The sequence below is a fragment of the Bombus vosnesenskii genome, unplaced genomic scaffold, assembly GCF_011952255.1.
Source record: "Bombus vosnesenskii isolate JDL3184/JDL3185 unplaced genomic scaffold, Bvos_JDL3184-5_v1.1 scf7180000013264, whole genome shotgun sequence".
In the NCBI taxonomy this organism is placed as follows: Eukaryota; Metazoa; Arthropoda; class Insecta; order Hymenoptera; family Apidae; genus Bombus; species Bombus vosnesenskii.
In genome coordinates, this window is record NW_022882924.1 from 7,947,144 (window position 1) to 7,967,715 (window position 20,572).

General features: G+C 36.5%; 1 protein-coding gene across 7 annotated transcripts in view; it reads left to right on the forward strand.

Moving 5' to 3' along the window:
- Positions 1-20,572, forward strand: part of LOC117239952 (nucleolysin TIAR) — a 583,038-nt gene that overhangs the window by 232,151 nt on the left and 330,315 nt on the right. For all 7 annotated transcript variants that reach the window (XM_033505780.1, XM_033505787.1, XM_033505783.1 and 4 more), the window contains one exon: positions 12,963-13,020. In XM_033505780.1, the coding sequence (XP_033361671.1) occupies positions 12,963-13,020 (58 nt within the window). The remainder of the gene's footprint in view (positions 1-12,962; positions 13,021-20,572) is intronic.

The window sequence follows — 20,572 nt, forward strand, 5'->3', positions numbered from 1 at the left end:
GGCAGGCCACGCGTTTAGAATGTTTCGAGAGACGAGGAGCCACTTGAAGGGGAACACATTCCATAGGGTGGGTGCTTACGAAGAGAGGCTCGTATCTAAAGCGTTTTCTCGGTGAACCTTAGCGCACGGATACGTGCTTTCTGTGAGGAATGCGTAGGGCATCGCTAGTCGCCGTGCTGCTGTCTCAACTATGGCCAAACTGCGTTTCACGCGGCTCACCGACGGTGCAACGCTAAAAATTCACTGAAAGAAAGAAGGGCTGCACTTCAGACCAGTATATACATCATACATTCAGTCGCATTCTCTTAGCCGTTTCCTGTTTTTCAGCTGGCTCCGCCGCCTTTTGTCCCGCCTCTCATTTGACTCTCTTTTGAGCCACACGAGCTAACTGTTGCACGTTCCTTTTTGTAATTAAATCTACTGGAAACTACGTCGCGTTTTGAACACCCAAGCACAAGCTCATAATTCACTCGTGTTTGCCAATTTTTCTATTCTCGCCTCTTCATACTTGCTTCTTCACGGCGGAGATTCAAGAATCTTTTCGAGAATCGATGGTAAAAATATCATTAAATATTCGGTAGGTACAAGGTTTCTCTTTGTCTTCTCGTCGTCGAATGAAATTCGTGTGTTTGAATTGGAAACATAATTTTATAATTTTTATTTTCTTTATCTTTTCTTCCGTTAAGTTTATTTATAGTCCATTTATGGACAATAAGCGAATCTTCTAAATGTAATAATATTAGATAGGTGCTCGTACAATCATTCGCTGTATCTGGAAATTTAACATAACATTTGGCAGTTGCGCAGCTTGATACATAAATCCATTGAAGTCCAAAGGTTGCTGCGTTTTAACGTTCTGGTATCTGTCTCACCCGACAGATTTCCTGCTGATTGGAGCGATTATTAAATCTTTTAATAAATTCTCCTTCGAAATTGACTATTTCTGTTTCATTGTTAATATTTACAAATCTTCCCTTATCATATTGCTTGAAACGAACTATGTGGCGCTTACTATTACTCCTCACGTTTTTGACCGGAATTTCTTCAATATTTCTATATTAGAATTTGCAGCTGGACCGCACAACTGAATTCCATGTATCTGGATTAATTTTAATCTGGATTTATAAAGACTTTATTTTCTACAGTTTCAGTTTTAATTTATAGTCCAGCGTAATTTTCTTTCTAGAGCTGTGCGAGGAATAAAGTGAACGTCACAGAAGAATATTCCAGTTTCTCATTTATCCATTTATTACAAATTTTCGAGCAACACGATCGTTTGTCGCTTTTGTTTCTATGTTCGTCTCTTCTCGTAGCTTCCGCGTATTTTCAAATGTACCATGGTGTATCACCGTGGTTCCGATCGGTAAAGCGATTGAAGAACGATTTACATAAACCAGTTTCTTCACTTGTGATTTACTTTTTAGGTCAACTCCATTTCGGCTGCATCATTTTACGTAGAACATTGCGCCGAATAGAATATTCAAATTTCGCAATTGGTTCTCCCACCCCTCTCCCGTTCCGCTTTTGCTTGGAATTTAGTTTTTCGTCATAAACTTTCATCTTCGCTTTTCATAAAAGGGAAAATTTCATTGCTGCCCCAAAACCTACGCATTCTCTTTTGCGACACGCTCTGTAACTGTATAGAATTTTAAATCGCTAGAAAGTTAAATTTCTTGTAGCGGGCAAACTCACGTTGGTAGAACGCACAGAATAAAATAAATAAAAAGAAGAAAAAAACAAAAGAAAAGAAAAATGAAGGAACATTTGTTGAAATCGCTTTACTTAATTGCACCATGTCCATGACTGTTTTATTTAACGTTTTCGCTCTCCTTGCATATTTTAGTGCGATTCCCAGAATTGCTAGGGTAGACAGACGTTCAACGTGCGTACGATGATACTCTGCAAGAAACGATTTACGAGGATCGATATATTATTGAAGAAATGGTTGAAACGAGGCACACGGGATACAAATTCGACTCACTACTTGCTTATAATATTAATCAGGGATCGTTTCTGGCCCTTTAAATGGATTTTGTGATAGACAGGCAAAATAATAAAGAAATTGTAACCTAAGTAACTATTTATTTACGGACTATTTTACAGACTCCTTTTCTTTTTATTAGAATGTAATTGTTAAATGTACAGATTAATAACTATCGTATAAAACGAATATATTTACTCTTCATTGACCGTAGTGCGTAAAATATGCATAAAATTGGACATTTCAGTTACGATAGAATATTTAAAAATGTGGTATTCGAAATTATTACGAGAGCTGAATGAAAAATTTATATATATATGAATTAACAATTGACATGTCTTTTCATGTGTGCTTCACAGAAATAACACTAATATTTTTATTAACGTGAAGAATTAATGATGATTATTTTATTTCTTACCTTTTTTCGTTTCACCTTTTACGAATTGAATCGTGTACTATACTTTAACAAATTTCATCATTGTTCAAACGTTTCGAACAATGTGTAGGCATATTTCTATTAAAACTAGGATATATACGAGTATATTTTCGTTGATATTTTTAATTTCAATTTCACCCATAAGAAACATTCAACTCACAATTTTGTGTTAAAGGTCTTTCCTCGAACAGCTGATTAATTATCAATCGGCTGGTATATAGAACAAATATATTGATGAATATATATGAAATAATTAAAAAGTGTTTACCTACGATCTATAGAAATATAAAATTAGCGCATTAAAATTTGTCACATTGAAATAAAATTTATGCATCGAGCAACGAAAGACAACGAGAATTTGTCACATTATGTGAACACGTAGCCTGAAAATATGCGAACTTTACTTACCAGTGAACGTGCGAACGTGGCCAATGAATTTTGATTTTTGTGCCGAACCTCGTCGCGTCAGTGTCAATAAACACATAAATCGCTTCATTATAGTACCACGAATCTATCATCGCGAAATGATCGCTGTTATTACGAGTGTTTGCAATTGGTTTGGAGGATGCCTGACTACGAACGTAAATTCGTATGGCGTGTGAAAATCGAATATCGTCCCAGTGAATCTCACTGACCCATTCGATCGACCGGCGGACAGTACGATTGCTCGTGAATTTTTCTGTCCAAGCCTGTTTGATAAAACGTCCAATCTATAGCGAGAGAACAGACCGAGCCATTTCGTTGCTGGAGATATGCAGGCCCAGCTGAATAGCCACGTAGTTGTGTACACCCTTGGTAATACATAATAAGATACGAACGGAGGGCATGCAGCATAATCATATATCATAGGTTAGTGCGGTAGGGCGAAGTATTCCTCCGGTTCTGGACGAACTGCCCCGCACACCACCATAGCTTGTATACAATCACTGTCCCTACCAACCGCTGCTACCAGCATATCGCACGAAAGACTACATCGTTGTAACGGAGCTTCGCATACTTTCCTATAAAATACGAAGCTTTGTCGTAATTCTTAAATTCGCGTGGACTTGGCGATGTGTACGAAACAAACAAGAATTCGCGTTGGCGAAGTTAACAAAGAGAAGTTTCGTGGTAAACAGAACTGTTAGAAACTGTTTTTAGTTGCTTGTGAACCATGCAATCAAGTTCACTTTATTCTTCGTCCTAGAATAGTCCTAGAATATCTTCGAATCTCGTTTTTAATCAACACCGTGTTTGTTAACGTTTCGAGAATATCCTTAACAAGAAATTGAAACGGAAAGTCAAAGACATATCAATGATGATTATTCTCACTTTTCGAGAACTTAAGGAATTTATCGGAGAATATGACTGAAAGAAGCGTAGGATGTTTTTAACTACAAAACACTTTCTATCGATTTCAGGGAAACAGTGAAGTAATTTGAGTAAAAAGACGCAGAGATGGTCATTCCCAAAGGAAATTTCCTTTATTTAGAGGCAGCAGCCAATGTGTTAAAGGTTTTCAGAAGTCGTAGACTACTAACGCTTCCTTTTCTTTTCACTTTTCTCGTTCTCCTTCGTCGAGAATCGCTTAAGCTGCGGTAAGGTGTACACGTGGATCGACATCGATGTTAGAGGAGAAGTGTGTGCGCTTGTGCGTTACCTGACATCTCCAACCAGTTTCCTCAACCTCTTTAACACGAATGGAGGTTTGCCCGGCGTACACTATCGACGAGTAAATGGTTTGAATGAATAACGGGATCATGGAAAGACAGAAAATGCGACTTATCGTGTTTTTCAATTCTGGCCTTTATATTTAATATAACGATTCCGATATTTGCGATATTCGTTTAAGTTAAAAGAAATCGTAATGAGGCTCATGAAATAATATAGAAATCAGGTAATAAAATTGCAGAAACTATATAGCTCCTTTTAAATAGTTGACAAAAATATAAAGAAACGGGCAAAATATTTTCATTCTCGTTGTATATTTACATGTTCAAAAAATTCACGAGATAAATGTTTTATAAGAATAAAATTTGTTTATCATATTTACTAATATCATGATGAACGCTGATACTTAGCTGAACTGTGTGATATTGGCTGCAGATACAATCATTCGTCGAAAGAGATACAATCGCAGCATGTTTGTGGACGAAATAGAGAATATCCGATAAAAATCGTATGTACATTCGAAGAACCTGAACACACGGTTTCTTTAAAGCTCGAGCTGAACGCTGCAAAAATTTATATGACGCATTACACTATGAAACGCTTTATTGACGTAGTAAAATATATTATGAGGAAGGATCGTTCGTGCTTAGTTAGCAGAAATTTTTTTACCCTATAGTCAATAACTCACTGACTTAGAATAATTTAGGTCACCAGCTTAAAACAGAAAAGGCCGCTATCATTTGCAACTGGTCTATCTTGAGAATCAAGGAGAAAATTGTGAAATTTATACGCCTGTGCCTCGTACAGAGTTAGAATCGGCCGAAGGAAAGAAATTCGTCAGCCATTCTCACGCGATATACAAATACTAGAAACTTGGTCTTTATTAGCATAAGAAATTCAATTAGAAGTGGTGACTGAAGTAATACAGTTTGTTTATCGGTGTAGTTTCTGTTTAGAATGCAGTAATACAAATTCCAAAGGAAAAGTATCATCTGCATTCTATTTAATATTATTATTAGTTTCGCTATTATTCTGTTACGACGTTTTTCACGATGTACACTATCGAAAGTATTTGCGCATCTGGTTGGAATTCAATCGAAAAACTGATATGTTTGTTATATTTTCAGAATTATGATAGAAGAATGTTTCTCTACTTCTTGCTATAACGATCAAATACTTTGTTAAATTTAAGTCGAAACTTCGTTCTTATTCGTCTATAGCGTGGAACTGATACTTCGCAGAATTTATATAAATTTCCTAATATAACTGAAGAAATGCATATTTCGTTCATTCTAAGAGTCCTAACAATATTTAGCGATCGTACTGTTTTACTATTTTATTTATGCTAATTAATATATACTTTCATGAATATCTGCTAATAATTACACATAGAGCGATTTTAATCGAAACTATTTAACTTTCGTTAACAACCCTGTGTAATTACCTAAGCTAAGATCGGAAGCCACAGAAAATTAGATTTAGGAGTTTCACTTGATACTTGATCGATATACTTCACATGCTAGCGATAACGTGGAAATGTCTAAATACTTACGAACGATAGTGTTGGTGTCGATAGTTAGGATAAAATCTGTGACAGAGCCGGTAAGAAGAATCGTCAGAAGATGTAGCCAAGAGAGACAGAAAGTATGTGGTTGCACGACATCGCGAGGAAAGTAACCCCGTATCTCGTAAATTCCTTACGATAGCATTTCCGTGACTTATTACCGGGGCAGGCGAGAAACGTCGGTGGTGCCGCGGCGACTAATGGCGCCATGTGGTTGGAAAATAAGAAGATATAAGTAAGAAAACGTACAAGCAAGCTTGTAGGGGAGGTAGGAGAGTTGGGATGGCTGCAACCGACCGTAATGTCGGACGACAACGGAAGAAGCAGCCTCCCTTCGTCATGTGAAAGTCCGAAACGACCTTCCACCATTAAATATACTTATGTAAGATAGTAGCCCGTGGCCAGCCAGCCGCGTATCAATCACGATAATAGGACAATAAATATCTGACCGACAGTCGACTGGCCAGTTAAGGTCAAAAGTGCAGCAGCTTGCAATTTCTGCCCGACTTCCTGCCGATGCCCGTGCTCACTAACTCAACCTTCGCGTCCGCAATATGTAATCGGTTCTCTATCGCGGCCTAAGCCTCGCATTAAAGTACCATGTCGAACCCTGGTATTTCTGCGATCGAGTATGCTACGCTTTGCCAACCGGTTCGATAGTCGCCTGTGCTGGATTGTACTTGCTTGCTGTAGAAGAAAACGCGATTCAAAAATCTTGAGCTCGCTATTTCTACCTTTTGATATTATTTCGTGAACTCGGTCGAGCTTGTATTTAAGTTGCTGAAACCGAGATAGGAAATGTTTTACTCGGAGCAGCTGTGCGTAAAGTTAGCAATGAATTGCTTTATACCACTGGCAGTTATTATTTGAATCAATATATCATACATTTATTGTTTCTTTATATGTAAGGTATACCGTATAATATAATAAAATTATATTAGAATCTTTCCCTTCAAACTTCAGTCAAAACTTCGAACACAATATGTAATTTGTTCGATAAATTCATGTTGACAAATAATAAAATTATAACTGTTTGTTGTATGAGCGGCTTCGCGAACTGCATGAAACTATTTTAACAATACGTCGTATATCGTCGCACGTATATCAATATTGTGTCATTAACAAAGATAGAATACAGTCCCTTAATTATCAATATCCATCTGTGTGTTTACCATGAACCTTCCAAGTGCAAGTTAAAAAATCTCTCGTTGATCGACTAGAGCAGATCTCGTGGGACAACCCGTTGACACATAAATATGACACACCGTTAGAGGTGGGCATGAGTCGCGCGCGCATTAACCGTGCAAAACTACGGCATATAAACTTCCTCCTTTGCCGGTGTATAAACCATAAAAGAACGGGGCTCTGGGCCGGCAGACGACCTCGCAACCCGGACTAACTATTAAAAGTTGCAAATTGCTGCAGACACACTGCGGGCCCGACGTTAGCGTACCGGCCGTCTTGGGCACTCCTCCGTCCTATCCTAACTTACTTATCCCGCCAGACTTACTTCCTTACTTACATAGTCACTCGCTTACTTACTTATTCCTAGCCTTGGTATTCCTTATCCTTGCCTCTTTCTGCACCGCAGTTTCCTCGCGTAACATTACTTGTTCATGTTCTTTCCTCGCATCTGCTGCAACTAGTCTGCCGGAACTCCCGAAAGGTGTACCAACCAGGTATACTAAACTTTGGATAACGAAACAACTCTCTGCGCGCGTCGTCGTCGTCGTTGTAGTATTATTTTTCGCATTTGTTAAGGGCGAACTTTCAAAACGAGCTCTCGGCCTGCGAAACAGCTGGCCTGTCCCGGCACGATTATGAAGCCGCGTTCACCTATCCGGCCACGTTGATCCGATTATCGACTTATAATTTTCGACAGACAGCGAAATGAAATATTCATTGGACGGGATCGACGAAAACCGATATAAATATTATATCACAGTTCGGCCACGTTTATCTTTATGTCGGTAATATTTATATACACGTGGAAAATTGCACGGCATCGACGACGATTCCATGTTTTTCAGCCCATTCATTTTCCAAATGTTTCTCGATGGTTTAAATCGCGTTAGCGTTGTATTTTGTTTTGTCATTAGCACAGGGTGAACGCTGTCGTACCAGATTTATTATACGGCTGTCCATATACTTTGTTGTCTATGCGGATGAACGAAATTCGTTCATCGTATGACATTCAGGAGAAACATTAAGCATAATGTTTCTTGTATTAGAAAAATATGAATGTAATGCATGCGTAAGCTATCTTGTTCGTAGCGATGCTACGCATTTTAAATGCCGTGTAGAGAAGTAAGCTTACTTCAAATTAGCACGGTAGACGTTAAGAAAAGCAAAGTAGTCATATTACTGTTTTTATTTCTCTGACTACTCAGTGTTACTTAAATAAAAAGTTACGCGGTTTACTTCCTTCTTAATGTACTCGTAATTGCTTCTTCCAATAAATAAATTTACGAAGTTTTGCTATTATGGTTAAATTGCAACAATAATAATAGTAACATACCATAACAGTTTCATGCTTAATGTTGCAAATATGTATTATTGTATGTTAATTTAAAATTTCAAAGTACATTTATATATTCTCGAGCAATATTTAGAGATAATTAAATAGTTCGTATGAAGTCAACTAATAATGTCGAGTTTATTTAAAACATACTTTGAATACTTCGTAGGGACGTTTGACCAAACTCAGACACGTTTCATTCTCTTCCGAATTTCATTTGTCAGCGGATAAATATCAATTTCGAGAAGGCCATAAATTTTCTGTTGTATCAGTATTGAGCTACTATACAGTACACCGTCTTTGAAGTACTGTTCAAACATTGATTTTGCACTGCTAAATGTTGGCACAGTTCCATTTTTCCTTCATTTATTAGCATACCTTTGAAATCCATCAATGTCACTAATTGACACTTTGAATCTCAAATAATACGAACTATGGATCAAGCAGTACAAACCGGTGATCTGCAAATTTTAAAATTTTCGCTTTTGTATTTTAACGTCTTTCAGAACTCAATTATCCCGTAATCTTTGATAAAAAAAATGTTCTAAATTCTTTATAGAAAATGAAACATAACACGAACAATTTGTATTTCCTTAGTCCGCAATAAATATCTACATTATTTTTTTGTTAGAACAGTGACGTAACTAATAGTAAAAACAATACGATTTTTAAGAAAACGATTTGAAATAAATTTGAAATAAAAAATTATTCGTGGACGTTCTTTAACATTTTGTTTTATAATTGGACCAACGCAATTAAGCTTTGCAATTTTGAGGATCTCTGATAAGATAATGTTTATGCGTATTGCTTACTATTAAAAGAAGAACTAAAACAGATGTTACGTTGTGACAATCTCCCCTTCAAACAGTATAATTTTATTTCTCTTTATTTCTCACCTTAGAAAATGGCCTACTTCTAGACTTGATCTTCGCGAATACCTCAAAATCGACAATTTTTCGGATCTGCCTTCCTCTACCATCTCGAATCGACAACGTAACGACCGCCAATTGTTCGTTTATGACAAACAACAGCGAGTACAAACGAATTCCATCCCAAGAGGAAACGTAAATCTACCATAAAAATGACAAATCGTGTGATAAACCTGCGTTACATTGCATTACACATCAATTATCGTTGTTGTTCATTTCGATCATCGTCGTTTTCTTTCCAATTGAGCATCGGTATCACGTTGTAATGGCTAATAAAGCAGATGAAACGCGTATTGTTGCACCCGTTCAGCAAGCGTACGTGTTGTAATAAAGAGCATTAACGGCATTTATTTTACCAGCTAGTTGTGGCTTTCCATTTCTGCTCACGAATATATCCTATAAAGTATTTTGCAAGCTGCACCATGTTGGTATTCGAACAAAGCATCTCATCGACGTAAACGCTTTATCGACCAGAGTATTTTCCCTATGTACGGGAATTTCATCGTAATTCGGTTTAATTATCTCTTGATTATATCGAATTCAGGAACCGCATAGTTAACGTCCTTTTCCCTGGATATGATCGCAAAAACACACGAGTAGATGGTTGAACTGGAGGCGTCATGTCATTTGAATAAATGAAAAGATACAAGGCTCTCGTAATCGAATTAGGTCATAGTGATCGGCGATATGGAATAAATGTGAACTTCCATTTTGTATCTGACGTACACCGCCGCTCGTATTAATCCCAACACTCTGATAGAAATTTATGACAAATTTTAATGACAGGAACCGATACTTATAGTTATTTATCCGTTATTAATCAACAAATTATAAATGTAAATTTTGTTTCAAAAGCTAGAAAACTAATGTACAGAGGATATGCAACTATCAATAGCATAAAGATACGACAAATATGATACGAAAAATTTCTCCTTGTCAGGTATGAACAATATAAATTAATTCCACTTAACACCATTATAAAGAGATATTTCCTATAATGTTCTCTTATTGTTTCAGCTACAAGTTTGCCTACGGTATTCGATGAAATGTAGCAATAATTAAGTGTACAAAGAATGCCAGCGTGATGATGCAGATAACTAAGAAAATGAAAAGTAACGATTCAATATTAGCGCCATATCGTTTGCGTGTATCGTCCGTACGGATGACACCATTTTTCCATTAAGTCCGTCTACGATAGCAACGTATGGCAAGGTTTTACTATATTATTCGTTCAACTATTATTTTACTCTTTCTCCTGCGACTTCTATACATGCCGCGCTTAATATTCCTCACGATTAATTACGACCAGTGTAACCAGTCATAAATTCTAAGCAGCGAGTCTTGTACTCGTAGATATGCATTTAGCTTAGCTTTAGAACTTTGGTTTACAGGTGAAATCTCAAGTCCTTTGAACTTGCACGCAATAATCACGTATACTTGTTAGTAATTCACTCTTGATACCGCTATTCTCTTGTACAGATGTGGATACAGATAACTAAGTAACTAGAAATTTACTTTATATTGAAATACATCTGTATAGAGCCGTGTTGGAAACAATAATTTGTTCTTTCTGTATGAAATGAACGGAAAATATGCAACAAGGAATTAAATAATTATTATAATAAGATTACAAGTAAATGTGCATCTTCATGAATCATTTATTATAGTTTTGTTCAGAGTTGATTTCGATTCGTTAATGATGATTAATTAAACACGATGATAATTTCATGAATATCTACGTATTTGAATTTATCATTTAAACGTATAAATATATTTTATGAAATGATAATTCAGTTTCAATCGAATTGTTTTTCCCAGGCTTAATTCCGAAAATCGAATTAATTTTTGTCTTCTCCTTTTTGTAAATGAGTGCTACAAAGATATAGTTACAGTGGAATTCCGTTTATACGAACCCCATTTATATAAACGAAACCTTAGCAGCGCCTGATTAACTGAACATTGGTTGAGTGCTGATTCAACTACCGCCGAACGTCAATCCAGTTATATCAACGTCTAAGACGTAAATTTAATAAGACGTAATGATAAGACGTAAATAGTAGTGGCACGCTTACATATGTGACGATCTCGCGGGCTTCGCAGTCGATGCAAGTTTACAACATTGTTACGCAGATATTTAAGAGCAAATTTTTCATGGATCCTCCTGGGAACATAAACTCCTATTAACTGAACGAAAACTTATCGATGATGGGGAGAAACAAGAGGATTCCTTATATGAACGACCAGATTATATGGCCTATTGTATTCGCAGAGATGATATAGAACGAATGTGAAAAATGATAAAAGCCTCTTTGATTATGTTGATTATGTAGAGAATTATCTATTATCTATATAATTATATTATTCTATAAATATTAAAATATCCCTCGGATTACGTAACATTGAATTGACGAAATTAATTACAACGAAAAATCGTCTTTCAGTTGCATTTTTCAATTGCTTTACTTTCTACTACATGTTCAGCCGGATTCGCAACTTGTACGCGGTTTCTTCGAAATGACCTTTGCTATTTATCGAATATCGGCTATGTCGACAGTTGGGTACATCACGATGCATAAAGAATCTAGTTTATGACATCTGTTAAGACCCGACGATACCCAACATGTCCTATTTCCTCCAGTCGAGATCCTTTCGGCAGTGATATCGCTTCCTGTTGCTGCGGATTACCAGCGGATTACCGTACCGATTTCTAGCGAAAAGATTAACTTGATAATTTGTAAACGAAATTACTCGTCACTTGAGGAAATCCAACTGTCGCAGGGATATGTACGGGGGAAACCGCATAGGTGCTTTATCAGCGAAAACGTTTTACGTTTAACGCGTCTGGCTAGTGAACAGACCGATATAAATTTGATCGTTTCTTTGTCTTGACTTCCACTCTTGGATATAACCCCATTCTTTCACGGCAATCTTTTTATACCGACAATTTACGTGGTGAAATGTGAAATGTTATCTAGGATGTTTCGCGACAGTTGGGCGGCGTTGAACATTGAATTTCTAAAAGGTGGTCTAGCTTTCAGTTGGAGAAGTTTTACCAAAGCTCCGTGAGAATAAAAGGTTTCTTAAGGCAGCAGAATTTTATATATCTAAGCGTTGAATTATATAATGTTTCATATAATATTTGTAATATATAACACGTTATTTAATGTATTATACAATGTTCTTATTTCATATTTTATTATATAATATAAAATTTTGTTTATCCTGCTACCATCTAAATATATATCGTCTACGGTTCACAAAGGAACGGGTCATTTATACCGAAGCTCAATTTCTTGAATATTTTGGATTCTCAAGTAATCTGAAAGAACTCTGCCATATTTATCAACGTTTCCACTACATTATACATTCATTCGTTAGTCAAATGTTTGGAGCCTTTTTCACAGGAATACAAATTTTTTGGAAGATATCTAAGAGTGAAATTTTGCTTGAATCAACGATATTCAGTTTATTTCTGAATGGATAATTGAGAATCTGTGTATAACGAACGAATACATGTACACTGTTTTCAAACCAATATGTCAGACATATGTATTGATATTTATTACAAGTATTGTCATGAGTTTTCACTATTTCATAAGCGCGAAAATATAATAGTTACAGATGAGGCAACGATAATTAAATCGCATCAATGTTATATGGAGAGCATGAATTGATAAATCTATTACTGTATGTCAACTAGTTTGTAATTATTAAATTTATCCGAAAGTCATATAAATAGATGGTTAGATAAAACAATGAAATGTTTTATCCTTTTTTGTTCCTCGTTTTATTTCTCATGTATTTTATAATACATAATTGTATTACTATTACTAGACTACGTATCTAAACATTTAAATAAATTTATATTTCTTTGACTGTTTCAGGAGATGAAAGTTAACTGGGCCACGTCTCCGGGAAACCAACCAAAACAGGACACCAGCAGTAAGTAATATACAATTTATATTTTCATTTCCGTATGTAATTGGATGTCGATAATCGTACTTTCCCTTTTCTGTTACATTAGGATTTCGTTATACTATACGCATAACGCACGTTATAGCAAGTCAATTAATTAATATGCAATTTAAGAAACTGTACGGGTTTTCAAAAACTGGAACAATATCAGAGGTGTAAAATTTAATAGGGAATAATAATAGGAATTGTAGAAAATGGCGAAATGGAGGTATTCATGAATTAGTCCAAATATTTGGTTGTTATTGGGTTCGCTATTAATTCCAATAATGTTGTTAAAAAGAATTAAATTATAATCTTACATGTTACGTAATTATTACTAATGAAGTTTTCAGAAGCGTAATTAGCTTTTGCGCATACAATGCTTATGCTTAAAATTTATTTAATATACCCAATGGAACAACGTTGGCCGAAATGCGATATAAATGAAATAATTAATTTCAACCCTCCATATTAAGCAATACGAGATTAAAATTTTCTTAATACAGCAAGTGCAAATTATTGTTAAATATTGATTGAAACGCTCCAAAAGATTGTGAATCATTATCCTTCTTTGGACACAGATTAAGCCTATCAGTCGGATATTTTTAAAGACTCTATTACATAGTACAAACCTTTGTATCAGTGAAAAATGTTTTATTTGACACACGGCCAATATAAAGAGGTCTGTTAATTTGTATGCGTTGCGATATTCAATTCATCGAGACTCGTTTTATTGAATAGACGATGTAGGTATTTTATATTCAGTATACGCTGTCAATGTTACGATAATATATTGTTTTTCTAAGACATCATTTAACGCGACAGCGTATGTCAAGTTTATAAATTATTAGGAATACAGATGTTTTTCTTTCATTACTTTCAGGTTTCTTTGCGTTCAATTACGTTCAAAGTATTGTCTGAAACACTTAGGTTTTTATTATTAATTTCATTATTATTTTTAATATTTTATTTACACTTTCTATTGTTTATTCTGATAATTCATTAATTCTTAGAAATTCACCATTATTTTCTATTATTAATTATAATATTTGAAAGAAGTTATAAGTTGCGTTAATTACTCTTAAGGAATAATTCTTAGAAGAGAATTAAGCGAAACAAGTAGATCTACATTAATTCGATTTGCAGATTCTAGCTAATTCTTTGTGGAATAAATTACTCGTTTATAGCCCCGGAAACTTCACAGTTACTGTGGGAATTGAATATATGTAGGTCTCTAAACATCTTATCGTTGACCTTTAATCCTTTCGCAAGTTCTAGATTGTCCTTATTTAGGCGTTAATTACGGATACTTAAACGGAATTAGTTTCGTGGGTATAGTGTATCAAGTAATACTGTTCTACCACGGCAACGATTCCAACTTAAAAGAAGTTACATAAAATAGCAACATTGGCATAAATGGCTTTACATTAAACTATTTTACACTATGTATAACTAAGTAGAAATTTTAGCGTAAAATAGATTACTATTGTATTATTAACCGTCTCTTACTTTCGCAACTTAATCTGCCCCTCGTACGTCAAATTGACACAATGGTGAAACATCGATGAAATGAAAGATAAATAATTAATTTTCCTGTTTGTCGTTTACATGCATTCACACTGATCCCCCTTCAGAATCATCGGATTTCATTCGCACGTATTTGACTTCGCATTATCGTTCTTGGCTTTGTCTCGCGGCGAGGAGAAGAACGAAGAGAAGGCACAAAGCTCTTCCTCCCTTCCTCATATTCACATCAAATTTCGATATTCAAAGCTATACATGTCTAGCTTCATACTAAAGCGGTTGTACGATGAACGCATAATTGTTGTGCAACAATTACGAAACACTGAGATAGTCGTCAATGGACTTGCTAAGAATAACGTGTGTCAGATTGACACATAGGGTTCTTTTTGTAACAAACGTTGTTTCATAAATATATATATATTCCATATTAAAAAAGTAAATTATAAAGTCTGAGATCAATTTTTCTTCGAATAGCGTCATCTTTCACGTGAAAAATATGTACAGGCGAAGGTTAAGCTGTTGCTAATATTCGAAAAGCTAAGTTAGAGAATATATGTAATTCTGCAAACATTAAAATATTCAGTCTTTCCATTTCAAAGTATTAATTTATTACCGAAGGGTTCAGTATTTTTCCACACTCTTCCGGTAAATCAGCCGAATTATTAGGTCGTTCGAAAAGTTCCTTTCGTTTTATAAGGAAATAATGGATGCACAACATTCTTCGTTGTACATTATTTTGTCGAATTACGTATGATCCATCTTATTCCATCAAGATAAAGATTACAACGTCCGACAGAATAGATTTCATGTTTGTATAAAGATGCGTTGTCGTAAAAGACGTGTCTGTAAAAGAAAGACACTTTTCGGGCAACCTAATACTTGACGCAGCTTACCTATTACGCATACTTTATGCAGCTATCCGATATCACATATTTTAACGCTTCATTAGCATTTCCCTATTTCTAACCGTCGAATTGGAAATAAAAAATATGTTAGCGAAAGTTAGGGGAAAATTGTAGGTGAGAATCCCAGCGATGCGCGTAAGTAGAAAATTAAGAATAAAACATAGCATTTCGCGTATAATGCCGTATAATCTTTAGAAAGAAGAAAACAAAGTGAGAATTAAATCGATATAGAGCAGAGTAATCATTTTGAGGAACATCTTGCTCGATTTTGCCGGAACAATGATTTAAAAGTTTCGTTATCAGATGGAATATTATACAAATCAGGTACATATTCTTGAATCGGTAAAATTACGGCGTAGAACTTGAAGTAACAGTTTCGTGTATTCGTACTATAATTTCTGCGTATAAGGGCTGTCCGGTACAGCAGTGGTTAGGCATTAAACGTACGTCACTTGGTAAGCTCCTTCGCTCTCTGTTCCCCTATCTACGGAGAAGCACAGCCGCAGACCAGTAAACCCGTCATAAGTACTTCCTTTCTAGGGATTTCCGTCGTTTCTATTTAGCAAAGAAAGAAGAAAAAAAGAGAAAGAAAAGAACGAAAAAGGTAAAACGAAAAGAAAAATTAATATGATTCTACGCAAATATCTTTCAGCATGAATCATTGAAAATTACCTTCCCGAATAACTTCGTTTTATTTCTCGCGTTTTATTACGCAATAGGATTGGCAGATTCGAAATCCTACTACTTTCTGCGAGTTATTGGAAACTATTAAACGGCGGATTGTTCACGGTGTAAAATATTTCTTTGAAACCCGTCCTCTCCTCCGAGATCATGACCTTTTGCGCGAAAAGCAGAGAACCTCTAACGCTTTTGCGCTGGCGCTCGACTCCGTGTTTTCCGTTTCGCTCTTTTGAATTCTGTTTAACGTTGATGTCTCGTTTAATTTCCGTGTTTTGTGCACGCACAAAAGACGGGAAAAATTTCATTATGCCGCAAGTACTTTCAATTAACCGGGAAAACTTATTATAATTAAATACACGCCGACGTTCCATTTGGCTAATTACGTTTGCAAATACCAGAAGTATTTGCTTATCATGGCAGATAATTTGCCCGAGAGCATCGATAATAATATCGAGCAACGTGTGTCAAGTGCCGACTGTTCGAAGAAGGCAACGCTCGTCACAATGTGAAACAATTGCTAAAATATATAATATTTTGTAAGTTAAATGGACATTTTTGTATTCAGGAATATTTGTTCGACAAAGCATAATTTAAATTCTTAAAGGTATCCTGTAGTATATATGAATACCAGGAATTCACAGAGACAAAGGAGATTGTATTTCACATTATTAGATTGTTTAATTTAATTAAGTTTACGGCATAAAATTTAATAAATACGCGTATTTGTTCCATTGTCAAATTAAAATTTGTTCAACGCTTGAAATCTAATTCGAGTGGAAACTGGAAAGAGTTGAATTTAAATTCTGGGCCTATCTACAGTTTCTTATATAAGATCAATCTTGAGTCAAGTTAAAAAGCCACGAGATTATCAAAATCCAATAATATTCTATGATTTCATTGAAATATTTTTGACGCTTCCATGCTTTCTTACAGATAACAGTAAATAAGATTATAACAAATTAAATTAAAATTAAATATAAAAAAATAAAATTTAATAAATAAAATAAAATTAAATAATTAATTAAAACAACCAAACGTTCCCTTTCATTAGGTATTATAAAAATTTACTCGAGTCTTCCAATGTTACAACATTGTCTAACTAAGTTTAATAAAGTATCGGGTAACAACATTGAATATCAGCGATGATGTCATAAATAACAGAAGGAGGTCTGCTTATCTTACCTCTCTAGCCTGCCGTACATACGAGAAAGGCTAAAGAGTGAACACGTGTGTCCTTTTCCTATTATACATGTACGCCCGGGCGACGAATGCGTGTGCGTGTTTGAAATTCAGTGAGGGGTGGCGGCAATATTTAACTCAGTCTGAAATTCCTCTTTTTATAGACTTGTAAAACCGTGACAGGCACATGGGACCCGATCCTCTGCCTCCCCTTTCCCCATGTTTCAGCCATATCGTTCTCTGTTCAGCCCTTGTTACCCTCGCTCTTCGTCGTACAGTTGCCCCATCTGAAACGGTTAGATGGTGTTCCTGTATCTCTCGTCGTTCTTCCGACCAGCTTTCCCATTGCTGGCCCTCTTTCGTCCTCCCATACTTCTCGAATCCTCCTTCACCCCTGTCCACCCCTCGACGATCCCCTTTCGAAGCCGCGCCGTACCTCCCCGCGGACAAATGCAAAACTAAAACGCGCCTCCCCTATTCTCTGTGTAAATATGGTCGGGAACTACTGCACGGTCGTTGAACGGGGTGAGCACACTTTTTCCAACCCCACCTCCCCTCCCCACCGTCGTTTTCCATCCTCTACGATCGCATTCCCTACCCACGTTCACGAAGAGTGGATAGCTGTGTACGCGTTGTGGCTACAACCGAGACGAGGAATACCAAGGCGGCGAAGGCCCACGGTTGTTTTACTTTTCCGTAAGGGGATGCTACGAAACTTCGGCACATTGGTACACCTGCGCATCCTGCAACTGCGGACTCTCACCGTTTACTCGCCGGTCGAGCGTATATTACGCAAGCCTACGAAACCGTGCTACAACTTGCAGCGTATTCGTGGACCGGCAAATATATACAGTATCATAGCGCGTGATATATGAATCTCTATAGGTTCGTCGTAAGATATTGGCGATCTTCTGTCTGCCTAGAAAAATGCTTCGCGATACGTTAAAGTATATAAGTGAATAAAGGGAATCGATGGGGAAGATCGATGGTTAACGTTTGATGTTTGAGCGATTTTGTTTCTGGTATGGTTATAGTAATCTATATTTTCGATATAATTTAGGAAATTATGTATTAGTTTCTATAGTTTGCAAGAATAGCTTTCGAGGGGGTGGAAATGTGATCGGTTTGAAAGGAACTGCAGCAGAGTAAACTATGAATTCAGTAAAAATATATTTAAACAGAAAGCCTATGAGATTCATCCTCACGTATTTTAACACTTTTTTCAGGAATAATTATGTAAAATAATTCTTCTCATTACGATATTTTTCTACACATTGCCTTATAGGTAAATATTATCATATCATAAATGATTAGGATTTCCTGTTGAAAATCGAAGCTGTATATTAATCAGAAGATCAGGTCATACCGAAATCGTACAAGTTCTAAGTTACTTCAACCGACGAATGAGAACTTTAGAACGATGATCGTTTATGAACGGTCGTAATGCATGCTTGGGGAATCAGCTACGCAAAGGAATATTATCCAAAGATGATATACTGTGTTACGTATAGCTGGAATGTAATGAGAGGAGATTTTGACAGTTATATTCAGCAAGAGAGAAACCTTTCGGACTTTTATGGTTTTAAATCTCCTTCATAATACGCATCATAAAAGGATACAATTTTTATGGTGCCTTGTAACGTGTCATCGGGATTTACGTCGAGGACGATGGGATACATGCGAGTAGGTTATTGCAATTGTAACGAGTTGCGCAACATGGCTATGTAATATCTGTAAAATATCATACACATTAATATACTGTTGTACAAAATGTACAAATTTTCAAACATTTCCTACGTGTAAATTTAAGAACTTGCGGATACTGTAACTGTAGTTTCAATTATATTGTTACAATTAAGAGCTACTTAAAGTAATACTCATTGCAATATTCGTGAAAAGGAAGCTGCACTCACTGTATCGTACTTTTTTTCACGTCCCATTATAGACATTTTCAAGCTTTCGCCGATAGTACAGATATCAAGCGAGACGATGATCTAAACTTTTAAACAAAATTGTCCTGTCACAGAATATCACGGAAAATCTGCATCCAGCAAACAAGCAACCGTGTTGAATGTGTTACAACTACAAGGTTAGAAAATTCTATTCCTACACGTCTATCGTGGAATAACGAACAAATCTTGTCCATTTTACAGCGGATCGGAACAAAAACATTTTTCACGTGTACGGCAAAAAGCAACGGGACATTCCTTGACCCGTTCCATAGAGTAAGATGTTATTACGACTATTCCGAAAGACGAACTCGTGGAAGGAAGCTGGGTTGAAAAAGAAGGGAATTCACGTTCCATTTTCTTCATATGATCATCGTCGGTGGAGTGTCGCGAAGGAACAAAAAGAGAGCAAAAGTTGCGAGCCTTGAAAGCATAGGATGGCGTCGGTGCACGGTGTAGAACGAAACGAGAGAAAAAGGGCTGGAAAGAGAAAGAAAGCGGATTGGAAGGTCGTGGTGTAGAGCCGGATTGAGCTTGACTGGTAGACTGCGTAATCGCGCATCGTTTTTCCTGCATTATGAATCGCGCCAGGGGATAATCGTGCCAGTATTTACGGAGCTTTTCGGCACAAAGGGGTTACACCGCGAGTCCCACTCCCGTATTCCGTTTATCACTGGCAAAGCGTTTACCGTTAGACCATAAGCAGCACGCCTTTGCTGTTTATATGCATTACTGGAGCTGTTATCGTTATTAACAAAACACAAGCTGTCTTTCCCGTGTCTCTCATTTTCTGTCACGTACATCCCGCCAACGCCAGTTTTACCCGCTCGGGGCTCGTCGCGCTCGTTCCATCCCTCCGCTTCTCTTTCGCTCCGTTCACGCTCTGTCGTCTAGCGTTTTCGCGTATATACATCTTGTCGCGTGCTTTCTCATTCGCCAACTTGTCTTTTTTTTTCATCTCCGTCTCATCCTCCGCCTCCTTCTCTTCTAACTTCTCTCCCACCTCCTCCCTCGACGTGGTACTTAAATTTAATGACTCGCGAAAGAGCAGGAAATTTCGCGAGTCGTGTTTCTTTATTAATGTACGTGTACGTGGGAATAATGTGTAGGTTTGTGCTGTGAAGCGACCCGTCCACGCAGTGGCCGCTCCTCATAGCGAGCATAAATATTTTTCACTAATTCGCGTCATTAATTCTCGCGCTCGTGTAATTTGTACACTTTCTTCTTTTCTTTCTTTTTCCTTTCTCTCGCCTCTCTCTCTTTCTCTCTCTTACGCGCGCTCTTTCTCGTTTTTTTATCCTT